This window comes from Carassius auratus, unplaced genomic scaffold (assembly GCF_003368295.1).
Source record: "Carassius auratus strain Wakin unplaced genomic scaffold, ASM336829v1 scaf_tig00003551, whole genome shotgun sequence".
NCBI classification, from domain to species: domain Eukaryota; kingdom Metazoa; phylum Chordata; class Actinopteri; order Cypriniformes; family Cyprinidae; genus Carassius; species Carassius auratus.
In genome coordinates, this window is record NW_020523528.1 from 2,445 (window position 1) to 15,239 (window position 12,795).

Here is a 12,795-nt window from a genome sequence, read left to right on the forward strand (position 1 = left end):
TGCCTCACTCTGTTGTTGCATCAGCTGTCCATAGACAGAGCCTTGGTACCTGCTTATTTATGCTTGGCTTACTACATGTTTGTGTCTGCCTAGAACAAGACTGAAGGACTTTTCACCACATGTGTAGATGTAAAATGAAAAGCCAGCAGGGTTCAGGGCAACACTGGTCATACATCAGACTATGTTTGATCTATAACCTCCACTGGCTTATACGCTTGTACTTGGATAAATGAATGTTTCAAACAGCACACTATATTACATTTTCTCTCATCCGCCACATGTAGGTCCCAAATCTGGTGTTTTTGGCTGTCAGTCCAGAAGAGAAGGAGTCATGGATCAATGCTTTAAATGCAGCCATCACCAGGGCCAAGAATCACATATTGGATGAGGTAAGCTAGACATTTCCATATTTTTGCATTTACCAGTGCAGCTTGCTATTAATTATTTACAACCAGACTGCAAGTTAGCAATGTAGTGGCCAGGCAATCATACACTTCCATCAAGTATGTTTCTGAACATAGGGTCAAATCATCTTAGCAAACACATAGTAATCTGTTAAAAGCACTCTAAATACCTTTTCAACCACACAGCAATGCACAGGCAACCACACAGCATCCTAGCATGTTGGTTGGATGTTTTTTCTGACTTGGGCCAGTGTGCATTCACCTAGCAACCATCCAACACACCCTAGAAACTGCATAGCAACATTTAAAAAACCCAGTAGTAATTAGCATAGGCAAGCACTGCTCCAATTTCATAAAAAAATGTGAAATGTAAAAAAAACGGATGCAGATTGTCATTTGCAGGTCCTTGGAGAAACCCCTTTTATAAAAACTTCTAATCACAAAGTTTCCTGCCCTCTCATTCCCTGGTCTTTTCACAGTTTGTTTGCGAAGCGATTTGCTCAATTTAAAAGCGGGTCTATAATCACACTCGGCACACAGTGGGAGAAAATGAATCACTCCACCAAAAATAGATGGCAGTCACGACTTTCAGCGTTAAAGCAGACAGATCAGAGACTATCTACACCTTCAGCTTCTGATAATGAACCAGATTAAATCTGACCTAACCATCCGTGCTATCTGAGTCCTCCAGATCAACACTTGACATGTTGTGGGGAACAGAAAAAGAAGAAGAAAGTGACGTGACATTCAGCCAAGTATGGTAACCCATACTGAGAATTCGTGCTCTGCATTTAACCCATCCAAAGTGCACACACACAGAGCAGTGAACACACACACACACTGTGAACACACACCCAGAGCAGTGGGCAGCCATTTATGCTGCGGTGTCCGGGGAGCAGTTGGGGGTTCAGTGCCTTGCTCAAGGGCACCTAAGTCATGTTATTGCTGGCCCGAGATTCAAACCCACAACCCTAGGGTTAGGAGTCAAACTCTCTAACCACTAGGCCACAACTTCCCCAAACAGGTCACCCAATGTCATTGTGGTGTGATTCATTGCCTACATCTAGTTAAATAGGCAAGATCGCTCATACCACTCAACAGGAGAGGAAACAGACGAGTCAGTACTCGATGACATTATTGAAGACACTCTTTTATATAAAAATATTAAATATTATCAAATGATAAAACTTAGTCTTCAAATATGGATCAAATCATTAAATAAATATTGCTAAAGAAGAATTCATTTGCAGATTGTTTTGTATACTAGGTATTGATTCAAAATCAATTCAATTCCACTAGACCTTAGTCAGGGAAGCGCCATATTTCAGTTCCGACAGGAAATACAGAAACGTTCAATACAGTATGTTCAATAGATTGTACTGCTGTTCAGCTAAAGAAATGTCTTTCCAAAAATAACTCTCAGTAGACAAGGACTCCACAAAGCATTTTTGAATGTTTCTGCTAACAAAGATCTAGCTTTTAATTCTATTTGATTCTATAATGATTAATTTGGGATTATTTCACTAATGTCAACAGGTATGCTTCAATTAATTTGAATGATTGTGGATTTGACAGAGAAACAAGTTGCACACCAAGATTGGCCACTGTCTCACCAACATCTATAGAGACAATTGGTGTTCTACAGTTCTGCTGCACAATTTTCCATCAAAGAAAACAAACGATCGGCCATATTCTTTTTCTGATTTGCATGGTTTGGTTTTGCAAATAATTGTTTGTCAGTGTGCTCCTTATCTGTTGCCAAGCACTGCTGCATGTTACAAGGATCAGAAATGTGTGGGCAGGTTTAGTGACTAAAAACTGAAAAATATATGCATTCACTAGCCACAAACAACACCATGTACAAATACATACTAGATCTTTACATATTCTCAGTTTACTTGTCTGAAACACACCACCACGAGTAGGGTAAGAGTAGGGTACAGGAAGCAGTCACCATGGTGTTGCTAGATGATTGGCATAGTGTTCTAAAGGTTAACTAGGTGCTTTCTTAGCAGTAGATCATTCCTGACTGTTGCACAAACAAAGCAATACGGGTAACATACAACATTTTAATACTTAGAATCAAGAGATTGGAACAGATCTTCTCTACCATTAATAAATCCAATTCTATATCATACAAAGTTAAATCAATTTGTCAAAAATGATAATCTTTAATCTTTCAAACCAGTATTTTGTTTTGTTGTTTACCACCCCTCCTGTAGTCCATAAACCCTGACCAAACACAGTAAGATTAGCCATACACTCCTGGCCAACAAACAAAAGCCATCTCAGAACACCAGTCTATGACTGTAGCATTTACAGTATAAGTTTTCTTGTATACACCAGGCTCTGCTTACACACTTGATTCAGTTTAATCAATTCTCAGATCATTCCCTCCTCCTTTGTACAACCCAGAACTCAGACATTCATCCACTCTGCCGAGCTGCTCGTGTCATTATTTGTACATCACATACTAATAATAAACTGACCCATTGATTAGTCAGTCAATATACCAGCTCTCCTCTTGCAGGCTTGCATGAAACATGTAGGCTTCATTCCAGTGCTCTTTGTCCGACCCCTTTAGGTGACAGTGGAAGAGGACAGCTTATTGGCCCATCCGACACGTGACAGAGCTAAGATACCCCACACTCGCCGTCTGCCCACCCGCGGGCACCTCATGGCTGTGGTAAGCAGTCCATTTGCTCTGAATATCATCTCATTTAATGTGAATGTCATTTTAAGTCCATTAAGGCATAGTGTATCAGTATTACTGATAAAATACCTTCTCCTTCATACTTTTAGTTTTAAGACAATTTAGGGTCCAACGAGTCCACTACTCAAGTTTGTAATTTTTAAACCCATTTTTAGTAATGCTACCATGACAATTCAGTGTTGAAATCTTAAGTTACCTCATCTATGTTGATCAGGTGGATAATTTTACATCCTTATCGTTGAGCCCTTTTTTTTTAAAGCACACTTTAAGATCTTTGCATTTACCGTGCAGAAAGACTTTGGTCTAAAACCTCCTACACTTTTTAGGCGTCCACCACAAACTCGGATGGCATGCTGACACTTGACTTCATCCAGGAAGAAGACGTACCTTCTGCGCAGGAGCAGGACTCTCATGAGGATACCCTCGATAAAGATGCTTCTCAGCATACCCTAGATACCCAGCGCTCCATCACAGACACCTCAAAGCTCTCAATCTGTAATGAGACCTCTGTTAAGTCCCAGAGTCTACCGAGGAAAAGCGAGAGTGCCTTCAACTGGTCGGAGAACCATAGGACGCCGCAGCTCCGCAAAAAAATGCCTACATCCGACAAGAACCGCTGTGCTTCCATGGATGAGATCCTCACGCACTGTGAGACACGAGCCCTCCCTCACTGCTCAACTTCAGCGCCTGTGCAGCCCATCAGCCAGCTACAGGACCTCATCACCCAGAAGCTAGAAAGAACTCAAGAACTGCTAATGGAGGTACGGGCGCAGGGCACAGGGAAGGGCTCACCGGCTGGGAAGAGCTCCAGCCCGGAGGGTCAGCGGATGGAGGCGGAGAGGCTTCTGGAGGAGGCGGCGTCCACTTGGGGACAGGCTCGTGACGTGCTGGAGGAAGTAAAAGAACTCAGAGCTTTATACAAGCAGCTTGACTCCGCCACTTCTGTCACACTCAGTCCTCCACAGAACGGCAAACTAAAAAGCCCGCAACAATCAAATCACCGGAAAAGCATGATGTGAGACTACAGAAAGTCCTCCATGGCATAATTTGTCAATGGACTCTTCCTGTTGACTGCTTTTGTATTGCTGGAATCAACAAAAAATGAATAACATGAGCTATATGTGTATGTGTGAATTGTTAAAGAGCAAATCTAGTTTCTTCCACTCCCTAATATCAGCAACAGAACAGAAATATTAGGTGCTGGTGGTTTTACAAAAACACAAGCTGTTGCTTTGTACCCTCCGCTGTCAATTTTCACAGTAATGTCGACAGGGAGAGGAAAAGCACCGAGTCATTGAGCGGCCCATCAGGGTAAGACAGGGTGATGTTGTTATCATCACCAGCCTGTCACAATGTGAATGTTTTCTTTCTGTTTCATAATACACTGGAGGAGCTAAGTTTCAAAACGATCGCTGACCCCTAGGTCTATTATATTCCCTGGGTCATTTTTGTACGTAATAATAATAATAATAATAATAATTCCCAGCACACTTGCTCTGCTGTTAACACAAACCAAGCTCATAGTAAGATGCTATCAGGGTGCAGCCAAAGGCGATTGGAGGAATGATCATGGATAGTACAGCGTGGTCTTTGTCTGGCAGCGCTCTGTATGCCGTCAGATGGGCTCTATTTGTGAACAAAGCCATGAACGTGAACACATATGACGTCTGGTGCCAGTGTTGCTGTGGAAAGTGGAGGACGAAACAGCTGCCATTAAAGACTAGACTCCATGCAGTAAAGGAAACTATTATTAATAATTACACATTTGCACTATGGAGAATGCTGTAAAACGAGAGTGACACTGGCAAGCCATCTTTTTAAACCTAAGAGGCAGAACAGACAATCTACTGTAGGCAGGGAAACATTGGTCGTGTAGCTCCAAATCTTTACACCTAAGTGGCATTTCCGAAAATGTTGGTGTCTCTCAAAATCAAAAGCTGCCTTAGTGTATTTTCAAAAGGGCGCATGCAACCTGCTTTTCAAACTCTTCAAAGACTCTGAATGCTTGTATATTTTAATAGTCCAAAAAAGTTTTTGCCTGCAAGTTGCCTGCACCTCAAAAGAAGCTTTTAAAGCGGGATTTTATTTTGCTTGCGCTTTGCTTCGCAGGAATTTGGGCTCTGGGGAACTATGCAAGATTGCATGGGTGAAACTCAAGAAAACGGTCAAGAACATGGACACGAGTCATATTTCACATCAAAATTTCTGTGAGAAAACAAAGAAACTGTATTTTGCCTAAAGTAAATGAAGCATATTTCTATTTTACTTTAGAGAATAATTTAATTTAATTTATTTCTTTATTTTTATGAAAATTAAGCACATTTACCCATCTTGTTCTCATTACCGTATTCAATTTATGAAGACACATAATGTTAAAAAATAATAATATTTTACTACTAAATATAATTTTATTGTATTACTTTGCTAAAAAAATCTGAAAATAGTAATTTACCAGTGCATACCAGTCATAAAAAAAATTATAGTCCCGTTTAATTCATTTCCTTTATGCAATATATAATTTCTAATATTATTATTATTTATTTTGGTGTAAAATGTGACCCAGACAAGTTTACTGAGATTCCCCCACCTATAAACTTGAAATAATCCACAGGTATCAGGATTTACTGGCAGTGTGCAGTACGGTATAGCGTTAAAACGACCAAACGGTACGTCTTGCCAGTATAAAACACCTTGTTTTACAGTTCGTAGCTAAATAATGTGTTTGCACAATTCTATGGGCACAGGTCAACCTGTTCTGTTACGAAGACTTGATTATAAACAGTGCTATATTTTTTTTACATTTTATTGTAAAGTGCTTTTTTGTAGAGAAAGACTTGTAGAGTAACGTTTGACTTAGAAAAAACCACTTCCCTGGAAACACAACTCAACCAGACATTCCTTGCATCTAGAATCGTGTCATTAAAAATAACTGTAAATTTCCGCTTCCAAAGGTAATAAAGCACAAAGCCTATGGCAGTCCTTAGCTTTTTTAAAATTTTTAATACAGTTAAATAATTGTTTTTATTCACTAGCCTCACATTTTAAGTTATATTCTTATCATATTATCGCTACACAGATGCCAAAGGTTTTCTTTACCTCGTACAACTATTATCTCAATCAGAGCAATGTCGTGTGATCTTTTCTGAACTGGTTTTGTTTTTCAGCTGGCTGTGTTCTGATCTGATTTTTTTCTGACAGTGCCAGCGGTAGGTGAATCTAATTACCCGCGCATCTGTCAGGTAGCCAGGATCATATTAGCGTCATATTAAATTACATCAAAACCAATCCTGACATCTTTCCTAACACACAGGTCTTATCACATGAAATAACAGAAACCGAGCCAATTTATTCCTGTAGTTTGATAGTCATACATAAGTCATTTAGGACACATTGTCGTTTACTTTAAGTTGACATCACAAACCACGTGAGCTGATGTTTCCTTAATGCTTTTTCAAATTATTTATGTATGCCATAAGATTGTTCACCTGTTGTCGCTATTTTCCTGAACTTCTCCAGACCTTTGATAAAATGTGAATGAAGAGGGAAATCTCTCATTTAGATTTGACTGTGTTATTGTGTTCAGACTAGTAATTTTGCATAGGGATGTTGAATTTAGTGAGTCAGTGCTAGAATGCCACTGGGAAAAAAAAGTCTTATGCAATCAGAAAGGAACAAACAATTGGTTTTGCTTAATTCAAATGACAGAGTCTGGCTATTTGAAGGCTTAAGTTAGAGACATGCACATTAATACTGATGAAAACCTGAATGTTTTTGGAACATTCCATTATCCTCACAAACACAATCTCTCAGATGGACAGTTATTTAGAAGCTGCTGGTAAACAACTCAGATACTCAAATGTCTTTTCTGCTCTTGCTAATCACATTTATATGGACAACTGTAAATCTCTGTGTACATTCTTTTTAGCTAATTGTAAATGGGGGTCAGTTTGCAGTGCGGTGAGCAGAACCCTGTAAATGGGTGTTTGTAAGCTCAGGACCGGCTCATTTCTGATGTACTTGAGACACAACCACTTGTGCAATTAAAGTGATCCTCATTTAACATCCCTGAATTCTGAGTGTTCATATCTGAACTGCAAAATGTAGAACATTTTGTCTGTCTCATTAAAATACATTTGCTTAATTTACAAAATCTTACATTTATCTAAAAATACTTAAAATCATATGGGCAAATTAACCAGAATTGTTTATCAGAACAATATGCCTTGTTAACATATCGGTCTATCACACTATAAATTCACTCAACATACATTTTATTATATCTCTTAATTAATTATTGATAAATATTCTTGTATTCAAACCAGCCTAGATATGATCTCAAATTTAAAAATAATTATATAGTACATGAAAATGAAATATTGAATATGAATATCATTTTTTCAATATTAGTATATTAGTATATTAGAACCACAGTTCTTGTGTGGTTTACAAGTTTACACTGAAATAAAGCAATCAACAAGAAAAACCCAGCTTGTACATATATACTAATTATAAGAACAGAACGAAACTTAGCAGGTGCTGTGTGCGCCAAACCACACGTGGCTTGAAACCTAAGACTGACAGACAAGTGACAGTAGAAGCCACGGATTAGCTATATATGAGCCATATAGGGTGTTACCATGACAGGAACATTTCACCTAGTTAGGACTGTGTCGAGAGGTGTGCATTCTTCACACCCCACAGAGGTGAGAAGGCGTTACCAGGCTCTTTCTAATCACGGTGCCTGAAGCTGCAGGATGTTCCCCATGAGTGCTTTATCTCAGACATGAGATATTATAGTTGAAACCATAAAAAAAAAAAAAAAAAAAAAAAAAAAAAACCTGGCTAGGTCACAATTTAGTTTAGTTTAATCTGAATCAGAATTAGGTTTTTATTTGCCAACACATATAATTTGTGTGTTTTTTTTTTAAAGAACTCATGGTGCATACATACTGTACATACATACATGATGTAATGATTAGGAGTACTAAAATTACTAAAACTAAAATTATTAAAAGCAAAAAAAATAAAATAAATATATAATAATAATTAAAAATATTAATAAAAACTACAATAGTATCTCTATACTGTTATAACAAGACTGTTTCAGACAAATGAGACCATATCTCATGCTATACTGACTCAAGTTTTCCTTCTGCAAAGAATTGTAAAAGTTATTGGTTTATGGAAGCAGTGTACTGTTGTAATATCCAGCTTAAACTGATTGTTTTTATTTTATTTTTTTAAACATGGTAGTGACTAGCTAGTTTCTAGTTGGTCTAAACTGGTCATTAGCTGTTATTGGTTGGCTGACCACCCAGCATGTTCCAAAAACCAGCTGGGACCAGCTAATAACCAGTTAACATGTTCTAAAAAAACACAGCTACTACATTAGATTTTACAACAGGGAGACAGAACTGAATATTTCTGATTATAGTATAAAAAAATCTTCAGTTATCAATCATTAATAGTACCAAGATAGTTAAAAATGATAGTAAAAATTAATGAACAAATTAATAGTATAAACCAATAGTATAAAAACATTTTCACAACCAAATCCCAGCACTCTTAAAGTGGTGAGAAGGGTTTCCATGGCAACTTCCATGGTAAGGGATACAATGGAACCAAACAATAATTCATCTCAAAGGTTCAGTAGGGCGAAACCCCACAGCTGTTGAGCTTGTCCATACAGTATTGTTCAAAATAATAGCAGTACAATGTGACTAACCAGAATAATCAAGGTTTTTAGTATATTTTTTATTGCTACGTGGCAAACAAGTTACCAGTAGGTTCAGTAGATTGTCAGAAAACAAACAAGACCCAGCATTCATGATATGCACGCTCTTAAGGCTGTGCAATTGGGCAATTAGTTGAAAGGGGTGTGTTCAAAAAAATAGCAGTGTCTACCTTTGACTGTACAAACTCAAAACTATTTTGTACAAACATTTTTTTTTTCTGGGATTTAGCAATCCTGTGAATCACTAAACTAATATTTAGTTGTATGACCACAGTTTTTTAAAACTGCTTGACATCTGTGTGGCATGGAGTCAACCAACTTGTGGCACCTCTCAGCTGTTATTCCACTCCATGATTCTTTAACAACATTCCACAATTCATTCACATTTCTTGGTTTTGCTTCAGAAACAGCATTTTTGATATCACCCCACAAGTTCTCAATTGGATTAAGGTCTGGAGATTGGGCTGGCCACTCCATAACATTAATTTTGTTGGTTTGGAACCAAGACTTTGCCCGTTTACTAGTGTGTTTTGGGTCATTGTCTTGTTGAAACAACCATTTCAAGGGCATGTCCTCTTCAGCATAGGGCAACATGACCTCTTCAAGTATTTTAACATATGCGAACTGATCCATGATCCCTGGTATGCGATAAATAGGCCCAACACCATAGTAGGAGAAACATGCCCATATCATGATGCTTGCACCTCCATGCTTCACGGTCTTCACTGTGTACTGTGGCTTGAATTCAGAGTTTGGGGGTCGTCTCACAAACTGCCTGTGGCCCTTGGACCCAAAAAGAACAATTTTACTCTCATCAGTCCACAAAATGTTCCTCCATTTCTCTTTAGGCCAGTTGATGTGTTCTTTGGCAAATTGTAACCTCTTCTGCACATGCCTTTTTTTTAACAGAGGGACTTTGCGGGGGATTCTTGAAAATAGATTAGCTTCACACAGACGTCTTCTAACTGTCACAGTACTTACAGGTAACTCCAGACTGTCTTTGATCATCCTGGAGGTGATCATTGGCTGAGCCTTTGCCATTCTGGTTATTCTTCTATCCATTTTGATGGTTGTCTTCCGTTTTCTTCCACGTCTCTCTGGTTTTGCTCTCCATTTTAAGGCATTGGAGATCATTTTAGCTGAACAGCCTATCATTTTTTGCACCTCTTTATAGGTTTTCCCCTCTCTAATCAACTTTTTAATCAAAGTACGCTGTTCTTCTGAACAATGTCTTGAACGACCCATTTTCCTCAGCTTTCAAATGCATGTTCAACAAGTGTTGGCTTCATCCTTAAATAGGGGCCACCTGATTCACACCTGTTTCTTCACAAAATTGATGACCTCAGTGATTGAATGCCACACTGCTATTTTTTTGAACACACCCCTTTCAACTAATTCAACTAATTGCCCAATTGCACAGCCTTAAGAGCGTGCATATCATGAATGCTGCGTCTCATTTGTTTTCTGAGAATCTACTGAACCTACTGGTAACTTGTTTGCCACATAGCAATAAAAAAATATACGAAAAACCTTGATTATTCTGGTTAGTCACATTGTACTGCTATTATTTTGAACAATACTGTATGTTCCCATAAGACACTACAGGGGGACTGATGGGGGCATCAACACACACTTAACAGAAAGGAGATAAAGTCCAAGTAATGTTTTAATGCTTTTTTGTACACATTTGAGGATGTTTATAATTACAAGAATCTATAAAGAAATCATTTGCGATCTGGAAAGCTCCAATCTGGACAGTTGTCCACTAACCTGTGACCTCTGTACGACAGAATGATTTGCTGATGGAAACTGAGGGGGAAGAGTCAGTTCTGCGGTCCTGATGTTGACACTAGGAGACATGTAATATGCTTTATCCATTTTCTTTCTTCTGTCGTTGTATAGCCTGATGTAAAATGAGGGGAAAGATTTAACAGATGTATTCCTCACCATACATATTCATCTCTCATAGCATGACTATCATGTTCTTCGGTGAGATTTTATAAATACGGCCTATAGATAGATTGCTACTGATTGAGCAACACTATAAACATTACTCCTTATGCAATATCAAACAAGAAGATTGATGTTAATGGAAAACTTTGGACAAAACTTTGACATACAATCACCCGATTTGCACCGCATCAGCGGCACAGGATTCGTTTTTAGGATAAATGAAGTGGTACGTCAGATGTCATCGGTAATGTTTATGGTGTTTTTGTGTACATAGGCTATGTAATGTTAAAAATAAATTATCTGTAATTTGCCTATTGAATTAAAACAGGAAAATAAACCAATGGTGTGTGTCCACTGTATTTATGAAATACTTCAATAATACCACACATGCGCACATTATATATATATAATGTATATATATATATATATATATATATATATATATATATATATATATATATTTTTTTTTTTATGCTGTACCAACCATATATTCTATCATACATACCTAAACCTACCCCTCACAGAAAACTTTCTGCATTTTTATATTCTCGAAAAAGAAAAAAATAATCGATTTGTAAGCTTGTTTTCTAGTGGGGACCTTAATAAGAGTCTGTGTGTTTATAAGACATTTGGTTCTGAAAGGCATGAAATTGTAGTAGACTATTTGGCGTCATCTTGTGGAAAGATTCAACCTCGACACAGTCCTTAATTTAGTTTGAACCAGAATGTTAGGCTCCAGGGCCTATGGTGTTAGAGCTGATTGTTTTTGATTAGCACATTGAACACTGGTTTTGAATACCATGCATAACATCACCCTGTCCTGGGGGTTAATGTACTCGGAACAACATGGACCATATGAAATCTGTTCAGTCAGCAGGCTGGATTTTTTTATTTTTGCATTATTAAAATAAAATCAATCACAACCTGAAGTTGATGTTGGCAAGGGAAAGTGGTGACTTCAAGATATTTGTCAGAACTTGTCCATTCTAATTTCTCGGATGATGCTGGCCAAAGGGTTTACCACAAATGCTCACAGCTACGAAACTCGAAGTGCAAAAACAATATTGCATCCAAATATTTATACAGTATTTGGAAAATTAAACAGAGATGTGGACGAAACTGACAATGAGAAAAATGACCTCATCTTTTTATGTTAAAAATATACGGAATACATTCAAGAAACAGAGTAGAAAAAAAAAGAAAAGAAAAACAGAAATGGCCTTAGAAGTAGTTATCTTATGTGAGACTGTGAAAACAATCCATACAAAGTAATATAATAAGACCCTTCTCATCTTCCTAGGATCCTTTGTTTTCATTTCATTCAAGCAAGGCTGATGTTTATGTTAAGAACATTCAGTCCATGAAAGTGTGGAAGCTCATTTAAATCAAGTGATACATGTCAAGATGAAACTACCGTTGGACGGCTAGAGCGTGTTTGGATTTGTCAGTGTGCAAACCTCATGGTTTCATATTCTTTTAAAAAAGCTCCAGTGACTTTTAAAGGAAAATAAAGAGCATAAAAATGAAAGCAATGCAAAGTATTTGAACCTGCAAACAGCTTTAAATTATGACTAAATTAAAAAGGCTAATACAGTACTTTTGGGCATGAAATGTTACGCAACTGAAAATGAATGACCAGTTTAGCAATGCTCTCACAAGTTTACACATGACTGGTAAAAAAAAAAAAAACCTCCAGAGACTTTTCAAGAACAATAAAGAGCATAAGAACGGAAGCGATGGAAAGTATTTAAACCTTTAGACAGCTTTAAAGAATTTAAAGAATTACTAAATTAAAGGTTAATACATTTGGCTGGAAATGTTACGAACTGAACATGAATGACCAATCTAGCAATGCTATCACAAGTTTTCCCGAAACCTTTTCAAGCCCTCCCCAGTCATGTGTCCCACCCTTCACTTCAGCATGTGCTCATATAAAGATAGTCAGGACCACAGTCAGTTGTTCTGTCTCCTCCAGCATGTTCACACGGCTG

General features: G+C 37.7%; 1 protein-coding gene across 1 annotated transcript; it reads left to right on the forward strand.

Moving 5' to 3' along the window:
• Positions 1-284: 284 nt before the first annotated feature.
• Positions 285-7,258, forward strand: LOC113070238 (pleckstrin homology domain-containing family O member 1-like; the record flags this gene model as incomplete). The annotated part of the gene is made up of 3 exons (XM_026243462.1): positions 285-389; positions 2,989-3,090; positions 3,444-7,258. Coding segments are annotated over 3 exons (900 nt in total), but the record flags the coding sequence as incomplete, so codon positions are not given.
• Positions 7,259-12,795: the final 5,537 nt, after the last annotated feature.